This window comes from Haliaeetus leucocephalus, unplaced genomic scaffold (genome assembly GCF_000737465.1).
Source record: "Haliaeetus leucocephalus isolate CR32 unplaced genomic scaffold, Haliaeetus_leucocephalus-4.0 Scaffold1, whole genome shotgun sequence".
NCBI lineage: Eukaryota > Metazoa > Chordata > Aves > Accipitriformes > Accipitridae > Haliaeetus > Haliaeetus leucocephalus.
The window spans coordinates 5,355,807-5,382,169 of NW_010972437.1; the positions used below are offsets into that span (position 1 = coordinate 5,355,807).

Here is a 26,363-nt window from a genome sequence, read left to right on the forward strand (position 1 = left end):
GGCAGCCGGGCCGGGCTGGGCTTCCCGCCGCCTTCGCCGGGCTGCCCGCCCGCCGAGCGCGTATGCGGGCTGTGTGCGAGGACCCGGGCGCGGCTGTGTTTGCGTTTGTAGCACGAAGACGTCTGTCGTCATGTGCCCATCTGGAAAGACACGTTCCCGTGTGCATAGAAAGGCCCTGTGCTTTAGTTTTCCCCCACCCGTAGCCGCTCCCGATCTCGGCAGGAATTTGGGCTGCTCCCCGTCGGTAGAATCGAGCTCTCCAGTCTGTGTAGGCACGGCGTGCAGGCATCGCGCTCTATTTTAATAGTCCAGAGCATGACATAATGCCGTGGTCTTCTTACATTGCAGTAAAATCGCTTCTGGTACGGAGCAAGCACCCAAACACAGCCGGTGGAATTATACCTTCTGGAATCCAATAGGCCCGACAGGAGAGTATATGTTACGTGGGAATGTGCGCTAGCTGGAGGAGCATCAGCAGAAATGCTAGAATCACTGGCATGGCAAGGTAAGGGAAGGGAAGAAACTGCAGATTAGGTTTGTCTAAGGAATCATGACTTGCTCCTGAGCTGTTTTCTGTTCCGCAACTATGCGTTTATGGCCCCGATCCTGCAAAAATGTACAGGCAAATCTGATTCTAGGCAGTGCGTAATCCCACTAAGTGACTACAAATAGTCACAGTTTGTAAGAATAAGAAAGCATCTGAATCTCAGTAGGACCAATGCCCATACACTTTAAGCAAAATTAGTTTTCATCTTGCCGCTTTCAAAGCTTATTTATCCAAAATTAGTGAATTAAATTTAGGATTTAAAAAATCAGAAATCTAAAATGTGGAACAGGGCACTACATAGTAGAATGAAGGATCTTATCAGTCTACGGTAGCTAGATGCATCGTTCATTCCTGCAGAACCTTATCAGAGTGAAATCACGTTATGTGTTAACATTTCAATTTCATTAGATGTTTTGAGGTTTCTACTGGGCTTCTACTAAGATCTGCTGTAATAAAGTTATCGTTCAGCTTGGAAAACAGCAAGCGTTTGTGCTGAGTAGTCACACGACTCCGTAGTGGTACATGTGGTTACAACCAACCTGTGGGGTTAGCTGTTGTGGCAGGGCTGCCAGGACCTGAGTGTTCGGGTTGCTGTGGTAGTTTGCTGAACTTCAGCATTATTTGGATCATTGCTTCCTTTCCTTCCCCTGCCCCTTTTCCTCTTATAATTAATGTGCCAAACCACTGTGGTCCTGGCTGTTTGAAAGACAAGAGGAGGGCTTAGTTTGAGGTTCAAAATGAGTTTGTTATTAAACACTGTATTTCCATCAATGTCAGCATTCAACCACTAATAGTTATGGGAAATCCAGGTCTCACTGTAGAAAGGCTTGTACTGTCCCAGCTGAGTTTTTTGGGTACTATGGTTAGAGGGAGGAGTTGGCTACAGTGACAGGTCAGGGCTGCTCAGAAAGCTGTGTGCTGGACAGATTTGGCTGTCAAGTGTATTTCCTTATGGCCGTGCCATGATCTCAGGGAAGAAATGTCTCCCATGTTCTTGTGGGAGATGCTGTGTTTCTTACCCTCCTTCTGGCCACTGGGGCAATGGCAGCTGTTATTCCCAGCTGTGGGGTCATAGTGGGCTGTGCTGGAGCCTGAATTGCTTCCTGCTTGGTATGCCTCAAAGAAACTACCCTGCAGAGCTAAGTAAAAATTAATTGTGTAGTCTGGCATGGATGGTAAAGGATTCAGTTATTATATTGCTATTTATACCAGCTAGTGCTTCATCTAGAAAGGTCCCAAAGTATCTTCTGAGTCCTAGTAATAAGAAGATAAATGCCTTCAGCTGGCAGTCCCTCTTCTGTATGTCCTTCATTGCTTAAATGCAGCCACCTTGGGGTGCACCAGGACATTGCTGCAACAGCTGAAAGTTCAGCAGCCTGATTTCCAGCAGTCTCTGTAAATAAGTTCTGGAGGAGCAACAACCCCAAGAACAAAAAGTGCCTTTTATTTGTGTTGAGAACTCACAGGGACAAACTGAAAATGTCTTAATTTCTGATCTCTTTAAAAAAAAAAAAGTCAAGCTTTTAAGGGCTGGCTATCTTTTCCCTTCAGTATAGTTCTAGAAAGTGTGGAGTGGGGAGATACTTGTAAAATTTCAGTTTGCATTAACCAGAAATGTTTATTTAAAAAAAAAAAAAGTTTTATCTCACCTGGCATATACAAAGTTCCCCCACATCCTAGCAGGAGACAAGCTGGTACATCATGGCAGATACAACCAGAAATACTAGACTGAGTCATGTTTTCTGCTCTTTCTTGAATGTCCAGTTCAATCATGTTTCCTCTTGTATTGGAGGAGGTTTGTATTGTCCCTCTCGGATACCTGGTTCCCTGACAGTCTCTGTACTCTTTGTGCTGAACTTGGGAGGTAACAGGCTGTTTTGTGGTGTCAGTCTGCCTGGCAGAACAGGCAGGAGTTCTTGTAGTCAAGGGAAATATGTAAAATGCAAGTTATACAACTTTAGACAACCCTGTACACACAAGGCAAATGAAAATAGAAATCAGTGACCCTCCCTTGGGTTGTTATTTGAGACTACAGGTATGTTTAAGACCACACATCTGTGCCTCAGACCAAATCACTGCACTGCTTCATTCCGCTTGTCCACGTGGATTTTGTGCCTGAAGTGTGGGTTTGAGGTGTTTGCATCCAGATGATCTTCCGGGGCGGTGCTAGGATTCAGGAGAGCCTCTGTTCCCCTACTCCTGACATCCTTCCCTGCGAGGTCAGCCAGCCAACAGGCAGCATGCACAAGGGCATAGTCTGGATTTTAGTCTGATGTAACCTATGAAGGTGCCCACATGCTGATGGGTTTGGCTGGCCTGCAGCCTGGGCTGTATGTCATCATCAGCTAACTCCCCTCCGGTCAGTCTGCTTTGCTTTCTGTTCCTTTACTTGCTAAGGGTCCTTCATCCTTTCCAGAGTCCCAGTCCAGCTACTGAGATTTCAAATGGTTACTCATCCACGGGAAGTGACACAGCCGCTCATTACTCGGTGATGCTCCCCAGCCAGGAGGGATGTGTGTCAGATGGCTGCAAGGCAAAGGAGTCAGCGATAAGATCTCTGGAGAGTGGTACAGCAGTCAGTCTCTGGGAAAGAAAAGCGTTCTGTGGTCCATCTTCCTCCACTGCTGGGTCCTCCTCACCCTCTGGACCCACTTTGTTCCGGGGCAGCAGGCTGTTGTGCACTTTTCAGCTTAGAGTTTCTTGCGTTTTAATTACTGTTTCCAGAGTGCAGTTAAAATTAAAGATAATGTATACTATAAGCATGTTTATTATTCATTACTGTGTGCTCATCACTGGATGAGCTGTTCTGTAGCTGTGATGTGTTAGTTCCCCAAGCAGGGAGGATGCCTGGGGAGCTTCCTTGTTAAAAGCACTGGATCAGATCAGCAGCTGGGGAAAATCTATGCTTCACAGAGCGAGACTCATGTATCCTCACTAAAGGTCTGCTTCCCCTCACAGAATATGGAATTCTTCTTTCTGCCTGGTTTCACCTCTTTCTTAATTTCAGCTTTTCTAGTTTGATTTTTTGGTTTTGTTTTCTGTAGTGTGGAAGAGATCACTGCTGTCTTTCAGCTTATCTGCAATTAGGCAGCAACTTAATTGCAGCTGTTCCTGCTCTTTGCCTCTGCCTGGGTGTAGCAGACAGGATGTGGGAGCTCTTCTTCACTGATAAATGTTGGCAGTTGATTTCATCCTTAAGGGCTGTAGCAAACAGGTGGTTTTGCAACATGGAAATGGTTATGGTTACATTCCTAGTTATCCTCTCTAGCGCCTCATCCTATAGCCAAGCATTCCTGACCAGAAAGCCTCTTTCTCCAGTTTTCCTGAGCTTTTCCTCAATATTGTCAGTGGTCTTGTGCGGAATATCAGTCAGAAGGTATTTGTGTGAGACACTTGAAAATTGGGATAATCTGAAAATTTTAAGCAATTAATTTATCAGTTGTGTGTTGGGGAAAGAGGATTTTGAAGGGGCGCTTTAAAAATGTGATCTAAAGACAGTTATCCAGGCCATGTTGAATCAACTATTGACTATGATATGGCAGTCTCTTTGAAACTGTGATCCCTGTTCCATATGAAAAGTTTCTTGTAGTTTTATGTTCTTTGTGAGGTACTGTAAATTTCATCCAGACACTTAAATGGTGAATCTAACAAGCTCGTGTGCTCTGTTGCTCACTCAGTGTACACAGCAGTAGGTCACCTGGAGTTTTGGAATCGCGTGGGGAGAAGGCTTGCCTTGTGCTGAGGGAACAAAATACAGCCAGGATACAAGAAAATGTGATAGCTTGCACAGGGACAGTGTCCCAGCTGATGCTCGCTCCCTGCAATCATCCATTATGAAATTCCTAGTTATCAGTCGCCGCTCCAAATTGAGTATGAGAGGCAAGCAGGAGTGCAGCTTTCAATTGCTGCTCAGAGAACTGGCCACTATATGCATGGGATTCGTAACTGCTAGCAGTGTAAGTGTTTTGAACCAGGACTGCTCTTTGGTTTCATATGGATGGCACACAGTACAATGGATCTGACTGTGGACGTTGTGCGCTGAGGCTTCAACCACAGCAGCAGCTGTGATACTATGCTTCCTGTACAGCTAAGGGAGAGAGGGCTTCTGGCTGGGGGAGAGACTTCGATGCCATCATGCTTTGAAAGAGCTTCTGGTCACAACAGGATGGAGAACATTTGCTGGGTCGGCCTTGCTAGATTGTAAATAAATAAAGCATCCTCTGCCATCTAGTTACAGCAGGGGGATGCTGGAAAGAGGGCACTCCGCAATACCTTGCAATGTGCGGTCACTGTCACTTCTTCAACTTTTTCTGCAAGCATTCTGTGCCAGCAATGTATAGAAGTGCATAGACAATGGTAAAGACTTTGTGTGTGACAGTCGGCCATCTGTGCATCCTCATTCTGTCTTCTACCCATTCAGGTGTGCCCACCTGACAAATACAGCTCAACTTCTTAACTGAGAGGTAGCACCTAAGTCTTCAGCTTCATAGATTTTTTCAGGGATTTTGCACAGCAGAGCCTGGGTTTCAGGGTCTGTCATTGACCTAAGTGTGTCCCATTTAGATTCTGGGCAATGCCTGGCTGTTGTTACCCACAGAGCTAGTCAGAAATCCTTGTAGCAGCAAAACCTGTAGGCTGTGATTGTTCAATATGCCACTGGAAGACATTCAGATCACAGGCTGAGATTGCTCAGACTGACAGGCAGGAAAACTCATTAGGTACCAGCTGCTCCAGCCCCAGTAGATTGTATTCAAAGAGGCTGTACCATCCATCTTTTCTTCAGATGACCTGTTGTTCAGACCAGGCTTGTCACAGCCCATAAACTGGGCTGTAGTGGTCCAGGCCTGCAACATAATAGAAATAAAGGTCCCTGAGGCTGCTTGAATTTGCTCTGCTACCAAATTGTTACCCAATTGAAAGAACATCTCTTTCTGTTTTCCTTGTTGGCATTGGAGTTTCAGCCCACAGTTACAGTGCAGTGCAAAGATAAGCAGAGCTGGTTCCCACAGCAGGTTCCAGGGTGCTGAGAAGGGGGTAGGACAAGCTCTCCAGTGGCTGAGGCACCCCTGCTCTCTATTTGCATACAGGTAACTTGTAAAACTCCTCTTGTGCTCTTGAGATAAAAATCTCAGAAGCACCCAAATCTTTGCCAGGAATTTGAGCCTAGGATTCAATGAGACTTGGGGGACACTTAACATTATTACCTGCTGTTTGCTCTTTTGCTGGCTGAGAGCTCCTCTCTCGTTTATGCATTTCCTCCTGAACACATTGCTTCTGAACATCATTGATTGTTCCTTTCTAATTCTCTCTCCAAATACAAGAGAAAAGGGGAAGTCCCTATTTATCTGGTGTGTATCACTTATTGTTTTATACATCTCAATTACCTGTGTGCAGAAGAGGAGGTCCTGTGAGCACCAAAACCGGCAAGACTGCTTATCAAGTTGTGTGATGCCTCCTATTCCTCCTTCCTGCTTTCCCCCTCTGCTTCCCAGTGTTTTCAGATCCATCTCATACTAACCCCTTGTGCTGTCGTTAATTTGGAGAGACCCATGTGGTGGCACTGGCCTCCTAGAAAGGATAAGGGACGGAGTTTTGCCAGCTTCTCCATTATCAGGAGGGTGAGTTTGGGCCTGTTTCCTGTCCAGTGTTGAACAACAAAAACTGCATCACACTACTGCTTTGTCACATCTAGTTGAAGTTACCTTTACAGCTCAAAAGAGAGAGAGAGAGGGAGAATAACTGGCAGATAGGCAGGATGGTGGCACAAACCCTGTTTCCTTAAGAAACCAGACTGAAAGGTGCTTCTTTTATATATATTTTTTGTATGGATTGGTGAGCTAAATGGTTCTCTTCAGTCACTGGTTCCTAAACACATGCTGGCTCTAGCTTTCTCTCCTGCCTGAGCTAGAATGAACAGTCCTGAACATAATGTGTAAACTGGGGGTATATAGCGAGTGCCTGTTGTGGTGGTGTATATCACTTGCAAGATTGCTTTCTACCCTTGCCTTTTCCATTCTTTTAATTTTTGCCATGTGATGCCTAGGTATTTTCCATGGCCTGTGGGGATCCAGAAAAGCACATTAGGAAGTTAAATGATCTCTTCCAGTGTATGTTCCTTGGCGTTTGTCGTCCATGATTTTTCTCTGCTGTCAGACTGTGCTGTCACCTAGGTTAAGTCCTTGTGGCTTCTTTACGGGAAGTAATCTTGACTAAACTGAATGTCAGTGTCTCACATGGCATGACCAGCAATCCTTGCTGTTTACCTCAGCCATATGAGTAATGTGGCCACTATAAACTCATGATAGTAAGACTTTACTCATGTTGTAAGTGCACATTACTTATCGGACTGCTGCACGTTCACGGACGAAAGCTGTATCTGTGTTAGACGGATGTACAGAAAAGCATGTTTTTCAGCTGCTGCAATCCCTGTGTCCAGCAGTTTTTGCTAACTATAGTGTACCATGTTCCTTTGCCTTTTCTTCAATATGACTAGTTCTCCGGGGCCTAGATGAGCTGTTAGTTTTCTGCTTCGCTTAACAAATCCCTGCTTACTGTAGCTTTGGCAGTCTTTAGTAGTTTGGGCTGATGCTTCTCTCTTCCTCTCCTATTCGCTGCCTTAGGCTGAATGTCTTTGGAAAATTTCAGGTGTTTCCAAGAAACAATACATAACGCAATACATTTTATAGTAATTTAAAAGGAGTTCATCCTATCCTATTGTTTGCCTTTTTTTCCCCTTCATGTGAAGGAAGCAATTTCCACTGCTTTCCCTCTTGGAGAAGATTCTGATGGAGCTGTTTACTGCCATATCAAAGTTTGCTTTCATTTGGCACCAAATCCATGCAGAAGTCTGAATTAAATTTATGTTGCGTGCCACTGTCAGAAAATGCCAAATTGTGTTTACAGAGGATATGTGATTGCAGAATCCCAGCACTAGTGGGAATTACTGGCACAGCTCTTTCTTTGATCTAAGGAGGTTCTTGGTGGTGTAGGAAGGGATGAGCCTGCCACCATTGAGGTCACCTTTCGCATCTTTATTGAGCAGGGCAAACAGACTAGTCTGGAAGCTATGAGTACTGCAATTTGTGAACTGTGTGATACAGGGGCCTGTCATCTTCTCATGACCTTGTGATTCAGCATCTTACTGGATGTGAGGTCAGTTTGTAGTGCGGCATCACCACACTTGGGTGCATGACGCTGGATAGCTACAGTCTCACAGGATCCAGAGAAACATGCAGCCACATGAAGCCTCTAGCATTTAAAAATGAACCTGTTAAATGTAAGTGTCATTTTTTTCCCCTTGCTTTCCACCTTTCCTAATGATTTGAAATAAAGAACAGAGCAACATTGCATCTGCTACCACTGAAATGCTTCAGTGGCATCTCACAAGCCCTTCTGGAGTGATTGCTGCTTCAGTCCCTTGAGTGAGAGCAAGGCTGTATTCTCTGCCAGCCCCTGTGAAGCAGTATCTTTGAATGGGCCAGCCTGTAGCTTTCACTGTTGGCATATGATTGTGTTAGTGCTGGTTTTGTTCAAGTGAATGCCTGTTGCAGTTTTGCAACTTCAAAATATCATTCTTGCTTTGAAGACATGCCGTAGGAGGATGTAGAATAAGTGGACAGGTTGCACAACATCATGTCCCTTAGCCTGTTCATGGAGCTCCCAGGCTCTAAGGTACCAGGCAGCAGAACGCTGTTCTGGGATCGCTGGCAGGAATGAGCTTCAAGAGCGAACTCCATGCAGCATTAACCTGATAATGCAGATGTGCCCGGGATGACTTTGTTTCCCACTGCCGTCAACTGGCACTATTGCACAGCTTTGCAAAGAGTCTGTTCCCATACTGTTCTGATTTGAAACCACTCCAGATCTGTTCTGTTCAGCCCTCTGGTTGCAGTTCTGGGTCTACCTTCAGTGTCTTACTCTACGTTTACTTGTTGAAGCTGATCCTTGTCCTGGTTTACTATGAGGCTAGTGAAATGAATCCTTGCAAAGAGATAAGGAGAGAAAGATCCCAGTGTAAAGGCTTGAAGTTTCCAGAGTTATGTATGTGATTATTTATTGCTTTTGAAAGTTATTTCCTTGGAGTGTGTTTGCAGAGATCATGGTCTGAACTGCTGACCTGTTAGGAGGGAGGGTGAGCTGCTGCTTTCAAACCCAACTGTGTCATGGCTGGCCACAACTGAAGTGGGGATGGGAGGATGCCAGGGGTGATTACAGAGGGGATTGGTTTGTGCTACAGGATTCTGTGCCCCCATCTTGGGGGGGCTGCTGGCCTCCTTACTCCCTCTGGCTTGCTATAGGAAGGGGTGCCTATTTAAAATGACTTTGCTAATAGAAGTTAGGCAGATAGACTGTTCTGTATTAAAAAAAAGAACCTTAAATAGAAGTATTATCTGTGTTTGATGCTGTTTAATAGATGTTTTTTCCTGCTAAGTGTAAATCTTCATGGGTCCTGGTAGCACTTCAGCAGCATTCACAAGCTAACAAGCTGCTAATTATCAGCCCTGCCCAGGCTAATTAGTTCTGTTAAGTGTATTAACCTAGGCAGAACTCTGAGCTAATGCAGCTTTGCTGCTTCTAGGACTTGGGCTGATGTGGCCAAAACTGGGATGTAGATCTCTTGACTTTGGGCTGTTCTGCATATATGGGCTCTAGGTACTGTGATTTCTCCTAGCAGCTGTGAGAGCTGTTCTCCAGCTAGCGCAAATGCTCAGTCTCCAGGTCCCAAGAACTTGCATGCATTTGACTGCTTTCCCCAATTTAAACATACCTACTGTGCACTTCCCTCGAGCATGGCAGCACTGTGGATGGAGCTTCAAGAGGGAGAGGTGAGAAGGCAGCAGGTTTGGTGCGACAGAAGTCAGCAATGAGATGCCCCTTTACTGCACCACAGGGAATAGAACCCCCCCTTCCTTCCTTGTCACAGGTGTGAGCTCAGGTGGATCAAGGGAGCTCTTCAATAGTTCTAGCTTTAAAGCCCTTCGCTATTCTTACATTTTGCCCAATGAGTCAACAGCTTGGAAGTAAAGATCTGCAGATTTGTGACAGTGCAGGATATGATATATTTTGTTTCGCTGCTAGGATGCATTGTCTTTCTGGGCCTTAGGTTGCCACATGGTTTCACTTAGGTTCCCAGTGATATGCTAGAGACACACTCTTTGCAGCACTCTGCAGCAGCCTAATAGCATTGGTTTATTAGGCAAATATCACAGTTCCTTTTATGCAAGCAAGTAGGCAAAGTAGCTGCTGTAAAACTCATGCTGGTCTCCTAAAATTGGGAGCGCAAGCAGTCTGGGAGGAAAAGGCAAACTATTTGAGGCTGGTTGGCTGATTTTACTAACCCTTCGTTTCTCAACTTTTTCTTACAGCCCCATGGGAACCTGTACTAAGCATTCCGCAGGTGGCTGCATTTGTGATGTTAGTCAGTACCGCCTCTCAGTGCAGCTTTCCAAAGCTTGGTTAATAAATGGCATCACTTTGCTTCCTCTTTATCTGGCACCCCATCCTGCTCTCTGCAGGTTCCAGTTCAAGAAGTGATAATATACAGAGTTCACACACAGGGAAGAACAGAAACCCCAAAGGGGTTCTTCGTACACAATAATCTTGGTGCCAAATGAAGGAGAAGTAAAATCAAGGGGACTGTGACTGTGAAAGGAGTGATGGGATTAAACATATTTATCTGGGAAAAGGCCCTTACTGATGTGATATTTTGCTTTGCTTTCTCTACAGGTACTCTCCATCACTGTGAGCTTATTTCATAGACGAACTGTAGCCCACTTGATCAGTGAATGTTAAGTCTCCCATCTGAAGAGGGGTTGATTTGGTTCCTTTCTACCACTAAGGATTGTGGCTGGTGAATGTATTTGCCCTACTGCCTCTAAATTAATGGTGTGCCAAGGACAGATGTGAAACAGCTCTTTCTCTGGATATTGATGTGGCATCTTCTTAACACATTGCAACGCCTTGGGCCCACCAGCAGCACGGGATATGGAGGCTCTTGAAGTTGATGACATTAGCCCTGCCTTGGAAGTAACTGAAGACTTTTTCAATAGTTTTGATACTAAGCTTGAAAAGATTGTGCAGCCCTCTGAGGTATATGGTGTACAGGAGGTCCCTGAATTGGTTGGGCATGAGGTATTTGATCAGATAACAGAGAGCAGGAATCTGAGGAACGTTGCCTCCTTAGCCAAAAGTAGCCTCATCTGGGATCACTGCAAAAATGGCCTCTTGGAAACCAAAGCTCAGACAGCATTCCCTGCCAAAGACCACTGCATGGTACAGAGAGGAACAGCTGCTGACAACCTCGCTTGGGCAGGGGAAGGCGAGACCGCAGCTTTTAACATATTCAGTATCTGCCAGCGGAGGAGAGACAGGCCTCGCTCGGTGAATGACATCCTGGTGCAGAATGAGGAAGCCTCCACATTCAAGCCAGGACACAACAGGTCACGCTCTGATATCAGCCAAGTAAACTGGGGAGTGGTCTTCACGGGCACCTCCCTGCAGCAGCCACCTGCACCTGGTCAGGACAATAACTGTGCTCTGCTCTCTTACCTGGCATTAACCAAGGGAGAGGACATCCAGGGAAACACAGGTTTGTGCTGGTGCTTCATTGTTTCTGTTGATATGAGGACTTTCCTATTTGTTTTTAATATTTATCTTGAAAGAGGAGCTGCATGTTTAAAAAACACAACCCTCCCCCCCCAACAACTGTGAGGTAGCTCTTAAGAGGATAGAAGTCAGCATGGCTCTGTTGTCCTTGATATAGCTCTGTCTGTTTGCCTGCCTAAGGATCAGTTTTTAAACCAATCTCAACTTCTGTTCCTTTCATGGTTTGAAAAACTAAGCTTGTTTTACGTTTTGCTTCTATTTTGTTCAGTTTGACTCCGGGAAAAAATAATTTACTTTTTTTGTATTTCTGGTCATTTCATTTTCTTACCTGATTTTCCCAAACTAAAAAAAATTTGAATGCTAAAGCTATTGGGAGAATGGCAAATCCAAACAAAGCTAGTTTTCATAAAAGTTAAAGAGTGGCCGTTAAAAAGAGGGCATACAAAGCTTTACTGTGAAGACTGAGATCTCTGCTCTGTTTCTTTAAGAAATGCTGGCTATTCATAAACAATTAACAAAAACTCAAGCATGCAATTTGTGCTTGTCAATATTAAGGCATCTCTGCTAGCCTTGGATGGGGTACAGGAAGTCTTGTTATCAGATTGAGGCAGGTGTCTCCAGTGAGCTGTATGAAGCGATGTTTCAGCAAGTGATACTTTTTCCTTTTCCTTTCTGAAGCACTGCACTGGAACAGGTTGTGCTCAGGGCTTCAGAAACACTGACCCAATGTCTCCATCTCCATGATTTATTTTGTAGATGCCAGAAGTGGACTGGGCACTTTTGAAAAAGAAAAGCAGCTAGTGCCACAAAGATTTTATAGTCTAAATAAAAGCAGGAATTAACAAAGGAATTAAAAAATGGAAATAGATGATCTTTAAGGTCCCTTCCAACCCAAACCATTCTATGACTCTAATAATCAAAGGGTTGTGAAAGCCTGCATGTTTGTGTATGGTGGAATGATTCCAGTTATGAATAGGTAGCTTGTTTAGGGTTAAAACAAGGCTTTTGGATTAGGTTTTCCAGATAAGTTAGCTATTTTGGAGCATGAAAAGCAGATGCCTAAATGTGTTTGTGGATGTGTGCATATATAAATATATATGTGTAGGTGTATATATATGTATGTATATATACATACACAAACCTGTAGGTTATTGTGTTACATTGTGACATAGTTGCTATATCCTAAAGAATGGTGCTCTTGGTTGACAAAGGCAAGTATACCTGCTGTTACTTTTGTTTAGGGAGATACATTGCTTCCCATAGAGTGGGGTCTCTGTTCTGTGTCCTTCCCGTGGAAGGGATGCAGAACAGGAATGCACCCAGAAGCCTGGAGACAGAGCTCTCAGTTTCTGTCAGCTGTATCCTGGGCATCTCATGGGTTTAATTTAACATGTAACACCTTTTTACGCCCACAGAAACACCATTAAAATCTAGCTATTAAAGGCCAATACCTGTTCCCGATAGTGTTTTAAGCTTAATCTTTTTGGCCCAATTTCCTCATGCAGCCCTCAGAAAAAGAAGGGGTTCTGTTATGTATACTGTTCCTTATAAGAAATACCTAAGCCATCCTGTATTTAAAGACCTGTTCATGTACTTACTCAGAGAGAATAATTTCAAACTGCCACTGGATCCCCGGTTTGCAAGAAGCAAGTCACCAATCCAGCTGAGCAGCAGAGTCTGAGGCCAAACTGGTCTCCCTTCTGTCAGCCCAGGGCTCAGGCAACTGCAAAGTACATTGGGGTGCACCCTAATGCATTGCATCTCTGTCTGGGGTGAAGCAAGTTATATTCCCCTCTCCCTTATGCACAGATGCAAGACAGTGTGATGCCACTGTTCATAAAAGGTAGCAAAATGAAAAATGGAAATGACGACATAGGGTGTTTTTCCTCTTCTTGCAAACAAAGAAATTTTATTAGGAACTGCACTGGTGGGATGCCATTGCTTCTGAAGTCAGGGACCGCCTACTGCAGTCTCTCCCCTGCTCCTGGGTGAGAGTCTCTGTGCTTTCAGAAGCTGGGCTGTCTGCAGTGTTGTCCTCCTTTGTCTGTGGCTCCCACTTCAGCTGTTCCAGTCCACTTTGCTTAGAGATGACAGACCCCAGGGAGACGCACCAACCCTCTGGAAGCCCTAAAAGGGCCTTGCTATATCCAGAGTCAAGTCTATAGCAGGACTTCAAAACAGTGTCTAGAACAGCTTGATAAAAAACATTCTGTGATATAACCATGACAGGAAGAGAAAAGACAAGAAACGCGCTCTTTGTGCAGGTGGATATAACTGTGGGATTCCTTAAGCTCGGTTGTGTCCAGGATACAGTCACTCCACCACAGTGTGTACCCAAGGTGTGCTGCTTTGGTAGTAGCAGTGGAGTGCAGTTGTACTCTTCCCAGCCCCTCAGCAGGCACTTACACTGTTTAAATGCAGTTAATCCAATGAAGTTTTTCTCCATACAGAAAAAGTGAACAAACTATGTTAGTGTGATGTACTCTTTATGGTTATGATTTCATGTTAAACAGTTTGTAGTTGTGAATTATAACTGTGAAGACCTCACATCTGTAAAGTAGTTTTGTGAAGCATAGCAATATTGGCACTCTTCAGAAAAACAGAAATTGACAGATTTCCATGAAGAAGACTCTTGCTTTTAGACTCTCTGCAATGGTGCTTGGTATCTTGTAGCCCATCTGTTCCACAGTTTCTCTATGGTACCAGGAAAAAGTCCCATTGCTGTGCTCAGTGCTGCCAGAAGCATAGGTCTCTTCAAAATGGGTTTTTACAGAAGAGACTCAGCAAGGGAAGGAAATGGATTAGTAAGAGTGGCTGAAGAACCTCTCCCAGTACTCACCTATAGCCCCCCTATAGCAGCAGTCAGTACCTCTAAGGTGCTCAGCCCATACTTTTTCTATTTCTTTTTGCAAAGATGCAAGGCATTTGTCAGTGCTGTGTGCCCTCCAAGAGCCTTTCTGCATGGGATGTTTGAAAGCAGGGGTACCTTCTATAAGGGAAGAGAATTTCTGTGCTCTAAAAATGCACTCTTTTAACCTGTTTCTCTAACCTGTTCTGTTCAGCTGCTCTGCAGGTTTTAGAAGGTAGCGATGGTATTTCTTCCTTCTGTGTTTACAAGAGAGCCTGCCATACAGGTTGGTGCTACTGTGAGCTGAGCTGAAAAGAGAAAAGCAAAAGCAAGAAAGCAGGTGTTGCTGATACGTGTATATGGGACTGGTAATTATTCTCCACAAAGGACTGAAAAATGTATTTTAAGGTTGGCTAAAAGCTGCTGCAGTGGTTGAAGGGGTCATAGCGGCCGCAGCCTGTGGAGACATCCCTTTCCAGGGCTTTAATACGGATTAAAGGAATGCATATGATATACTGAGAGCAACATCAGCCACTCCTGTCAGTCCTCGTTGTGGTAAAGGACTTCCCTCTGGAGCCTGCAGAGGTCTCCCAGTCCTCCTAGGCTGGCCGAGTTGCTGCGTAGATTAACTCTTCACATTTTTTTTCCCTTATCTTCGTAGTATATTTATTACTATGAGCTTATCTGTTCCTGCTGCTTGCTTTTTTATAATACAAATAAAATGAAACTGGATCCTTTCCATGTGCTGTGAAAGAAAAGGATCTGAAAAGAAGCTGTGCCTTTTGGGGCAGTATCTCCTTAGGCCTGCTGGCAAAACAGCTAGTGTGCTAGAAATGAACTCTGTTTGTGCTACAAAGCAGTGTCAAGAGGTAAGTGGAGCTAGCAAAGACGGAAGTTGTAAGCAAATTCAAGGCAGGCTTTTTTATTTCTGGACATGTGGCCTGGCAAACAAAGGGAGAATGCTGCTTCTGTAGTATCCAGTGAAAGCTTGCTTAGATCATTAAAACACAATGTGTGAGCAGTTATCTTTGATAGTCATGTGGATGTTTTTATTCAAACACAGCCATTCCCGGGAGTGTGGGTGCTATAGTACTTTTCCAGGGTAGCTGGTTTTCTTGCCTGCCATGCCTGTGAGCTTGGGGAACTCCAGAGCTGTCATTGTGCTGAGCACCTGCACACTGACAAACTGTCCTTACTGCAGAAGGCTGGTGCCTTGTGCCCCTCTCCAACAAGCAGCTATGGAGGTATTTAGCCAAGCCCATTGATTTTGGCAGTATATTTTGTCAGGAAGCAGAGCCTGTGGGGTGTTTGCAGCATTGTGGCATGGCAAAATAGATGTCTCAGAGAAAGGTGACTGCCTTAAAACTGGCCAACAAGCCTAAAATCTGCTGTGTCTGATTGAGGCCAGGATTTCCCGTCCTTCTTTTGACTGACTGGTTTAAAAAAATACCTTCCCTGCCCCTTCACATTGCTTTTTTTATCTGGTTGGGAGCCTAGCCATCGTTTGGGACATTTTGAAGATATGATTTTTGTACTCAGAGTTTGTGCAGGGGATGTTTCAAGAGAGGCTTGGGCCCCTCTTCATATAGCTCTTGTACATATTACATACTTTTCTAGTGTGTTTTTGTAGAGGTAAGACATCTAAATCTGTATTCATGAGCAGCACACCACTGGTTCACAGACTGGGGACGGGGGGGTGATCCTTGAGTTCTGAGGAGTCATTTTACAGTGCTGCTTTCTCTTATTCTGGTGACCACACCGACTTTATGTCGGGGTGTTTTCTTTGTTTGCCAGGTATCCTCACCTTTGGCAGCAGTAGTGGTGGCTGGTGCTGGCTCTCTGACGTTGGCTCATGCAGCGTTTAGTGGTACTTAGTGTGCTCAGCAGGTTTGTGGTGGTGGATCACAGAGCAGCAGGCAGCAGTGCCATCAGTTGCTGCTGTTGCTGTCCTGCTCAGGGAGGAGCTGCAAAGGCAGCTAGCTGGCAGGGGGAGGTGTGGCAGGTATGGGAGCTGCTGCAGAGATGGAGATGGCCAGAGGTCCTGAGAGGTGTGACATGCAGCCTTCACACTTCCCCTCGGGTGTTGGCCAGGTAAAGCCTAGCTTCTGATCCAGGGAGGTTTCGGAAGCATAATTGCCATTTGTGATTTTGCAAAACACCCCTGTAGCACTGTCTTTTTGTCTGTGGTATGTAGAAGCTATGCAGCCAGGCCAGAGCAATAGGCCATTAATTGCCACTGGGGTGGCAGAACATTATAGGTCTGTGGTGTTCTGCAGAAGATAATGGTCCTGCCATCTGAGAGGCGGATGTACGGAAACACTTCTGCACCTTCCCCTCTGGAGAGCAGGAAGCCTCAAACCACTTGGAAATAATCCCAGAGATATCAAGCCAGTTGGAGGACCGATGCCCCCCCTGTGGCCAATTTATTTTCAGCATTAAAAGGTAGTCAAGAAAAAGGTAGCTGTACTGCAGAGATTTAGGGCCTTTCAAGATTTGAGGAGGCAAAAATGCTGTTTAAAATAGAATGGGATCCACTGCAGGGTCCATAAGTGCCAGGGACTGTGGTGCATCTAGCAGGAGATAGCCCCTTCTCCCAGGAGATTACAGCTTAAATACACCACACAGTAAGGCTAGGGAGGGTGAGTGGGGACAGAGAGGTGAGGCACTTTGCCCGGTATCAAATGGGAGTATAATTTGGATCACCTGACTTGCTGGATGATACTTCCCCACTAACCCCTCCGCATAATTCAGAGAGTGCAGCACTTGCTCCCTGCAGGCTCACTCCTGATTGCTCCTTGGGCTTGGGCACCCTCCAAGCTGGAAGGGCCATGGGGGGCTGGCAGAAAGCAGCAGCAGCAGAGGGGGCTAGGCTGGGCAGCTGCCTTGAGTGGAGGGAAATGTGACCTACTCCACTCCCTTGCCTGGGAAGCTGTGGGAGGGTGCAGACTGATGGAGAGGGGAGTGTGGTGGGAGGCAATGGGAGGGGCTCACATACAGTGGATAAATTCACAGTGCAGGAAGATTTCAGTAAACAGCACTGATGAGTTTGGTCATGAAGCTGTTCTGGTTGGGAGGGTTATTCTTTATGGAGATTTTTGCTGTGGAGTTACAACACTCCATAAAGCTAATGAACAGTTTTCATCTCCTGGGGCAGTGCTGATTGCTTCCAGTGATGTTGTGATGACTTTCATAACTGAATTTTCAGGTTAGTTGCTATCATTCCCTTAGTGGTGTCAGCTAACTCTCCTAATGTGAACTGACCCTGTTTTGTAGCTTTGACACTCACTTTATATCCTTTCTTCCTTATTTTTAAAGCTGAATTGAGTGAATTTATAAAAAACCCCAGCAAATCCATCTTCATTTGATATTCTCACTTCTTTTGCAAGTGCTGCTGTTTTATGCATCTCTTAGCTGGTAGTAGGTAACCATGGCTTTCAACTCATACTTCTGTCTTTGCCAGAGTTGAGTCCTGTTCTGGGTTGGTCTTCCACTTTGAATCCAACCTCCTTCTCTACTGCCCCTTGGCACAGACATTGTGTCAGTATGCACAGGGTGCTGGTGGTCTGCTCAGCAAACACTATACAAGTGTTTGACTTGCTGCAGAGGAGCAAAAAGGATTGGATAGAGTGGCTGGGCAGCTGGGATCCTATAGACTTCAGCAGAATTTCTCGTATGTTTCTCATACAATGCCACACCTGAAGGGAAGGACATAAAGAATAATTTGTTCAGGTTCTTTATCCATCTGTTTAGGCAGCTCATTCAGTGAGGAGCTTATTTTTGGTGAACAACTAAGCCAACCTCACTAGCAGCGCATAAATCTAAAATTAAGAGTTTGCCAGTTCAACATTCTCAAAGCAGGTTTTGCTTTCCATAAGCCTAAGGAAAATGAAAAAGAGTGAATGCCCTTCTGGGGAGAGATGCTGTTTCTTTATATGAACTAATGCAAACTGCTGCCTCGTTACAAGTCCCATTGCTGTAGCAGTCCCTTCAAAAGAGGCAGCATTGGGAGAAGAAGCCAGATTTGGCTCCAGGACAGCCATCTGCTGGAAATTTGTAGCTAAATATTAGTGCCATTATTTCAGGACCAAGTGGAATCAGATAGACTTGCCTGAAAGAGATACACCTGCAGACCCAGATGGTAAAATAGGTGGGAAGAAAAGACTGTACTTTCACGTAGGACGGGGGTGGACGTTGTGGATCTAAGTCACACTGGCTGAGGCACAGTTTGTCCCTGATCTGGCAAACCCCACCAAGCAGGTGACCCAATTTGAGAGTATTTTAGGTCCCAAAGGTGTCTGCTAAGTTTTATGGAAATCAGAGAGGAGGACTATTGACAAAAACTCTGTAACTTATGCTCATCTCTCACTAAGCATTAGAGAATCCGGAGAGGAGAGCCACCTCAAGAGACAAACCTCTCAGAAACTAGGCATCTCTGCTTCTGCACTTTCCCAAGTTACTTGGTATTACTGTCATCAGAAATGCCTCAGTGGTGGAAAACAGGGCAAGTTTTCCTGCCATACCAACAGGGACACAAGTACAGTCAGTTTTTCAGGAGCATATATCTTCTGGACATGCTGAGACAACATTTGGGCTCCCTCTCCTGTGGTGCTGGTTGCACCAACTGCCCCCAAGTGTGGAGAGGGGTAGGTGTGTGCTTGGTGCAGGGTGCCTAGCTGGGACAAGTGGGCAGTTCCCAAAGGAGAGAAGAGGCACTGAGGAAGATACTGCCCTGTCCCCAGCTGCTGAGTCTCTTTTTGTTTCCCTCTGCCTTCTTCCTCCTCTTGCCTTGAAATTATAACTCCAAATGGCTCAGGCGTGGGCCATTTACTGTGATTATTTCCCTTTTTTTACTCTTCCTCAATTTACTCTCTCTGTCTCTGTAGGGAGGAAAAGAGATGCAGTTTCTGTTTGGAAGGTGGATGGAGAGAGAGAGATGGTAGCATTTGCTCTCTGAGTGGAAAGGTATTATCTGGCTCACTGCATGTCGAGGAGATAAAGGAGCAGAGTATGCATGTATGCGTAGCATATGGATTCAGCCTGTCTCTGCCAGCATCTATTGCCCTGACCTAAACAATATGAGACATTTGAATTTTAATCAAGTTGGCTGCTGGTTCTGTCCCAGTTAGAGCGAGAGGCAGTAGAGCCGATTCATGGGAGCTTGAAGGGAAGGAGTGGGGCCAAGGAGGGAGAGGGGGGTGCCTCTGTGAAAGGCAGGGAAAGAGAGCCTTTTTCTAACTCAACAAAGGACAAGCAAACCTGTGTGCAGATGAAGGAGGGGTGGCTGGGGGAAGGTTATGAGTTGTCTTATTATGGAGAAGCTTGAACTGTCATCTGTACTTGATGGAAGCGAGAGAGATTGCAGTTGGAGCTGCAGAAGCGCTGACTCCCTGATTGGATTAATAGAAAGGGAAGATGAGTCTAGAATGGCTGCCCATTATCTGCACTACAAAGGGATTAGTGTGGGTTTCAGAGAAATTAATGGCTTTTGAGTTAGCGCAGAAATACTAATGAATGTCAGGGCCAGAGATGTACGGTGAACAAAACTGGTTCTCTTTTAGTGTGTGTGCATGCACGTGTACCGATCCATTTGGGCTATGAAAGTGTGCTTTTTCTACCATTTTAAGTTTCAGATTAGGCTTTCAGTTTTCATATTTTGGGTGAAATACTCTTGAGTACCTGATTTGTCTGCAAGGTATAGTTATATTGATTTCTTTTCCACCTTTTCAGACCTAGTGCCAAAGCAGCAATTTTTTAATTGTTGTTATGATTTTAGTAATATATGCAGGAAATCTTTGTAGGTAGAGTGCTTTGAACATGGTGTTAAATGCAGGCTCCATTCTGAGTATGTGAGTGACATGGGGAAGCTGAGGCTGAGCTGGCAAGGTGAAACCTAAGTGCATCCTTTTTGTTATTGTGGATGGGAGGTAGCATCCTTCCCCCATTTTTTAACTCCCATGAGGTTTGCATGCTCACATGAAGTATATCAAACAATTAATTCTCATGTACGTTCATTAAGTTTAACTGAAACTTGCCCACTTAATCCTTACAAATCCTTAAAGCTGGCCTTCACTAAAGGGCTAGCCAAAGCTTTTACACTGTTGCTGTCCTGAATCCTCCTCCTGCCCATACGTGAACCTCTCACAGCCAACTGCAGCAATGCTTTCAGCCAGGACAGGAGCATCTCCTTATAGACTATAGATTACAGCCCAAGTTCTGCTTTCTCACCAGTTGGTATCAGAAGCCCCTTGGACAGTAACTAAGTCCCTTAAATACTCATAGTCCCTGACTCTCCTTGTACCCCTGGGAGGATAGACAGACTCACCCCTTAGCCAGTGGTGGTGAGGGCAGCTTGGCCAGCAATCCTGGCCATGTTAGCTGGGAAGCCCAGTACAGATGGGGATGCAGTAACTTCTATACAGGCTCATCTCTGGCTCTTTGTTTCCAAGCTTCATCAAGCCCAGACGCTTCTGTTCTCTTAGCTCTGTGTTGAAGACATCCTAGGTATACTTGGAGGTGATCACGTCTAAAACTTGTTAGAACGTGGCCTGTTAACATGAGTGGTAACTGGTTAAGCTGAGACGCTGAAAGTATTTTGTGCCTCTAGCCATCTACCCTACCCCTCTTCCAAAGGTTGTCAGCCCAAGGGCAGAAACCATGAGTGAAACAGCTCCTGTGTTGCTGCGGTTAACGCTGCATGTTAAGGTCAACTGGTGCTGATTATGTTTTGACCTAATTGTGCCAGGCAGTGGATGAGGAGCTGTTCCCAGGTGGCTACCTTGCTCCTGCATCAGGAATAGCAGTCTCCAAGGGAGATGGACAACTGGAGGCAGAAACTTCTTCACTGGTGTCTGTTAATTCTGCCACTGTTTGTAAGTCAAGACCCATCACAGGTACCCTTACTGGAAAGGTGAGGCAGAAGTCAAATGGGAGCAAGAATTTGTTCCTCAGGGATGGGTTGTTTTGGGGGTGCCAAGTGTTAAAGTTGGTGTTAGAGCGTAACAGTGAATGCCACTGAATTTATACAGGGACCAACAGAAATTGCATAGAGCCACATATCCAGCCCAAGGTGAAAATACAACATCTGCATGTATTAGTGGTGGCTGAAGTGGTGCAAATCAGATTGGAACAAATTTTGCATGGAAACCCTTTTTATAAACTCAGAAATGCTTTAGATAATTCCTTTTACATTTGTATCACTTTGGTGCCCGGAGTGACTCATGTATGGCTGGTTTTCTGGGGACAAAGAAAATTTACCTTGACTTCTCCTTGGGCTGAGGTTTGTGAAAGGGTTGGTTCCGAAGCACCTGAAATGCTGAGGCGCTTAGATACACATCTTTGGGTCTGGGCAGCCTTTACTTTTCATTTTTGGTCATGTCTGCTGGTCCTGAGCCTGATTCTGATAAATGAGCAAAGCTCCTCTCTCGTGAACAGAGCTGTGCAAAATGTTCTGGTCCCGGGTCGTGCTGAAATGTGGTAAGAAACTGCTGTCGTTGGGCACAGTTCTCCATTCCCCGTGTCCTGGGTAAGTCCGGGTGCCAGGTGCGGTGCCCGGGTGCTGGCAGTGGGGCTGTTCCGGCCGGTTCTGGCCGGTTCCAGCCGGTTCCGGTGGCCCCACCGCAGGGCACAGGTGTGGCCATCAGCCACAGGTCGGGCCTCTCTGGCAGAGTGCCTTTCAGAAAGGGCAAAGCGCTGCACCAGGGCATGAGGAGTGAGGGGAAAAAAGCGTGAGGAGCAGCCCAGGGTCGGAGGAGAAGGTGCTGCAGGCGCTGGGGCAGGGATTCCCCTGCAGCCCCTGGGGAGACTGTGCTGGAGCAGGTGTCTCCCTGCAGCCACATGTGGCACCCCATGCTGGAGAAGGTGGAGGTTTCCTGAAGGAACTGTGGCCATGGAGAGCTCATGCAGGAACAGGTTTATCCTGAAGGACTGCAGCCCATGGAGAGGACCCACGTTGCAGCAGGGGCAAAGTGTGAGGAGGAAGGAGCAGCAGAGTGGAACTGACTACAACCTCCCATTCCCCTTCCCCCTGTGCTGCTTGGGACGCGGGGGAGGTAGAGGGGTTGTGTGTGAAAGCATGAAGTTGAGCCTGGGAAAGAGGGGGTAGGAGGGGAAGGTGTTTTAATTTGCATGTGCTTCTCACTGCCTGTTGTGGTTTAACCCCAGCCTGCAACTAAGCACCACGCAGCCACTCGCTCACCTCCCTCACAGTGGGATGGGGGAGAGAATCAGAAGGGTAAAAGTGAGAAAACTCGTGGGCTGAGATAAAGACAGTTTAATAGGTGAAACAAAAGCCGTGCACACAAGCAAAGCAAAACAAGGAATTCATTCACTGCTTCCCATCAGCAGGCAGGTGTTCAGCCATCTCCAGGAAAGCAGGGCTCCGTCACACGTAACATTTCTTGGGAAGACAAACGCCATCACGCTGAACGTCCCCCTCTTCCTTCTTCCCCCAGCTCTACATGCTGAGCGTGACATCATATGGTATGCAATATCCCTGTGGTCAGTTGGGGCCAGTTGTCCCAGCTGTGTCCCCTCCCAACTTCTTGTGTACCCCCAGCCTACTCACTGGTGGGGTGGGGTGAGAAGCCTTGGCTCTGTGTAAGCACTGCTCAGCAATAATGAAAACATCTCGGCATTATCAACACTGTTTCCAGCACAAACCCAACCATAGCCCCATACTAGCTACTATGAAGAAAATTAACTCAATCCCAGCTAAAACCAGCACACTGTTGAAATCTATTTTAGTTGGCAATAGATTACTTGATAATACTGTATTCTTCTGGACAAGGTTCTGGGAGACTTGCAAGTGTTTTGTTGCTCTGTCACTATTCTCCTGGATAATCTCAGGAAAATTGCTTTGTTTCCTGTCCCTCTGTTTCCCTGTCCCCTTTTTGTAAAGTGTTTTGGTACCTCTGGGTAAAAAAGTGCAGTATTGTTGTTGGCTCAAAGGTAGAGTCAGTGCTTGTGTTTGATAATTATAACCTATTGGGTGAAGGCTATTTCTGTGACCCTATCCTCCGCATATATCATGTATGGGTAGGAGAGATGTATAAGCTGGAATGACGTAGCAATTTGAAACGATTATTTAAAAAGAATTAATGGTAATGTTCTCATTTTGTTTCCTCCAGAACACAGGTCAATGTTCCCAAATATTCTGAAGAAGGGATACTTAGAAATTAGAAGAGACAATGACAGCTACTGGCAAACCTGTTATGCTGAGCTCTCCCCATACAAACTGTACCTGTATTGCTTGGACAGCAGTGGCAACCAGACTCTTCCCACTGTGTATCCACTCATGCATTTTCAAAGGGTCACTGTTACTGGTTGCATCGAAACCAAGGTGGTGGACGCTGTCCTGTCAGACAACTCGCAGCTACAGTTGAAGGCAGAGTCCTCATGGGAGGCTTTGGACTGGGGACAGAAACTCTGGGAAGTGGTGCGTGCTTCTGTGCCTGCTTTCACGAGACAGCAGGAGAAACTGGAGAATGTGCCAAAGCCTGAAAATAACAGTGACCTTTCTCAAACCAATGGATTGTTAGAGAAGCCTATGGAGCTCTTCCTATCCATGAATTTGACTGAAAACACTAAAGAGTACCAAAATATTCTCAAATCAGGGACTCTTTACAGGTTAACTGTCCAGAATAACTGGAAGGCATTTACTTTTGTCTTGAACAGGTCTTATCTCATGGCATTCCAACCGGGTAGGCTTGATGAAGATCCTCTGCTGAGCTACAATGTTGATGTGTGCCTGTCCGTCCAGACAGATACTCAGGATGGCTGTGACTCTTGCTTTCAGGTCATTTTTCCTCAAGATGTCCTCCGCTTGCGTGCAGAGACCCGTCAGAGGGCCCAAGAGTGGATGGAGGCACTGAGAGCAGCAGCCAGTGCTACTAGAAGTTTAACTCAGAACCCACAGGTCACGCTTAGGAGCAAACCTGGAGATCGGCCCTTTGGAAACGATGTTAGAAAGAGCAAGCGCCAGTCTGTGACCACCAGTTTCCTGAGCATCCTGACCACGCTGTCTTTAGAGAGAGGGCTCACAGTTCAGAGCTTCAAGTGTGCAGGTAAGCAACCAGGCTGCAGCATCAGCCCCTTCTGCAGGAAGAGAAAATAACTGGGAAGAGCATGTGTGTGTTTTAGCAACACACAGTCGTTCCCTGCCTCTCACTATGGCTGTAGACGCTTCAGTGTGTTAGCCTTTCTTTGCTCTCTGTAAAATGTGGAGAGAAGCCTATGGGATATTCAGGGATTCACCTGCATTTGATGAGCAGCGCTGAAACATTAGAACCTGTATATATGTGAGCCAGGCCTGCCTTACAGGGTGGCTGAGCTGTTTTCTTGATTCAGGACACTGGAAAGGTGGTCAAGAATCAAAGGGATTTGAATTCTGGATACGATGCAGCTTTCCAACTTTGAGCACTTTTGTTTCCTTTTATTACTGTGTCACCTCCAAGTCGTTTTTGGAACTCAGTTTCGGCTCTGGGCCTTCTGGGGAGACTCCTCAAAGCATATATGCTTCCCAAAACGCCGTCATTTGGTGATGTGCGTTCTAGCACTGAGGTTTAGGCATGAGCTCATCTGCTCAGTTCTTCCCTTGAGGCACGGGTGAAAACATGTCCTTAAGCCTCCGCATCTAATTTTAAATTTTAGTTCATTCGACTGCTGACTCTAGTCCTAGGCAAGATCGTGATTTTATTCAGTTCAGGAATGAAGTGAAAATAGAGAGGACCCATGTGAACGCAATTCATTGTCCTTTTACTTTAGCACAGGCACCTTTATGGAGCAAATTTGGGTACCTTGCGCCTAAACTATACTCTCTGGCTGGCTTTAGTTATGCTCACTTAGAAATTGTCAGCTGTATCAAAAACAGCTTTTCTGGAGGGTTTTCCTCTTTTGTTATGGGATCTGTGAGGGTCCTGCCTCTTCCCCACTCTGCTCTGGGGTGGGGGTCTGATGTGGAGGTCTCCTGTTGCTCTGGAACCACACATGGGTCGGTGTGGGCCCAGGACCTGCTGGCTGGCCTGAATCCCTTCCAGGGGAGACCTGAGCCCCACAAGTACTGGGTTACCCTCAGAACTGGCTGCTGGTGCAGCTGGGTTTGTCCCTCTCTGGTAGTCACCCATGGGTGCTGTTCCTGCTCATTTCTCCACAGGCACCCACCTGGCAGCCAGAGCATTGTGAAGGTTGGACTCACTGCAGTTAATGATTTGGTCACAATATTTGGGCTTCTGCCTGAATTCAGTTCTGTTCTTGGCCACAAACTATGTGACTTCATGTCGATTTTTTTTCTGGGAGTAATTATGTGCCAGACTACTGAAACTGAAGGTGCCTAGGTCCTGTGATAACTCTGATTACCTGAACACTATTTGACAATGGTCATGTCTTACCTTTAAGGGTAGTTGTGAGAGTGAAAACTGCAGGGAGACTTTGGGAATGGGTCAAATAAGTATCCCCAGGATGGATCCAGCCCAGTATGTTAGCCAGCAGGCAGCCTTGTGAAACTCAAGAAGACAGCAGAATTAACAGCCTCATTTTAAGATAATGTCCCAGATGACATTAGAACTTTATTACTTTGTCCTCATTTCTTTTAATTCAAAGCTCAGTAGAGGAAAATTTTGTGATTTTGCTTCATCGTCTGACTGAGGTCCAAGAGAGTTTCAAGTGAGCGTTTCCAATGACCTCCTCAAAAGTAGGATCGTGCCCTGGGATGGCAACAAAATGCATGTCTCCAACGTGAAATAGGTTTTAGTCTTGCATTATGCAGTACAGGAGCAGACTTTTCTGTGGGAAAGGGTGGATTTCCTCTCCAAAACATGGGACGATTCATCTGCACTCACTCGTGTATTGCCCACAGAAATAAGGTGCTCTCACTGTGTCAGGGTTGCATGGAGTCTTTTCCATGGCTGGCACTTGTAGCTGTTACCACAGGGCAAAGAAATGAATAATTGTAATTATAACTGGGAGAAGCTGGGGAAACTTATCTGGCTCAGAAAAGTTTGTGCTGAGGAGACTCTGGAGGCACACCAGCAAGCTGAGACTCTTTCCTTGTACCTTGCTCCATGCAGGCTGTTTGCGGTGTTCCTCGGCATGGGCTGCTGTTTAACCTAAGGGGCCTGCTGTTGGTAATTACAGCTTGCAGGCATTCAGAGGTTTTCCCCAGGGCTGCTGGGAGGGGTAAGCTTGGAAAAGGATGAGGAGGGGGGAGGAAGAAAAGTTTTGCTGTGAATTCTTCAGCCATTTAGTGCAAATTCCTGTAATTACCGTCTTTGTGTCCTGTCCCAATGGCACATAATACAGCAGAAGCCTTTCCTAATTGAGACCTTACAGGAGGTACAAATCCCTCCTTTGTTCGGCCTGACAAATTAG

At 45.8% G+C, this 26,363-nt stretch overlaps 1 protein-coding gene across 11 annotated transcripts in view; it reads left to right on the top strand.

Annotated features, from left to right (window-relative positions):
* PLEKHM3 (pleckstrin homology domain containing, family M, member 3) overlaps nucleotides 1-26,363 on the top strand; it is a 118,921-nt gene that overhangs the window by 808 nt on the left and 91,750 nt on the right. For 5 of the 11 annotated variants that reach the window (XR_774207.1, XR_774209.1, XM_010564976.1 and 2 more), the window contains exons 1-4: nucleotides 5,868-6,165; nucleotides 7,590-7,823; nucleotides 10,274-11,135; nucleotides 23,126-24,061. Coding sequence is in view for 9 of the 11 variants with exons in the window: in XM_010564976.1 (XP_010563278.1) it covers nucleotides 10,532-11,135; nucleotides 23,126-24,061 (1,540 nt within the window). In the remaining 2 variants the exon portion in view is untranslated. Of the gene's footprint in view, nucleotides 1-350; nucleotides 506-5,867; nucleotides 6,166-7,589; nucleotides 7,824-9,165; nucleotides 9,200-10,273; nucleotides 11,136-23,125; nucleotides 24,062-26,363 lie in introns of those variants that run through there. The other 6 variants (XM_010564999.1, XM_010564984.1, XM_010564991.1 and 3 more) reach the window with 6 other exon arrangements.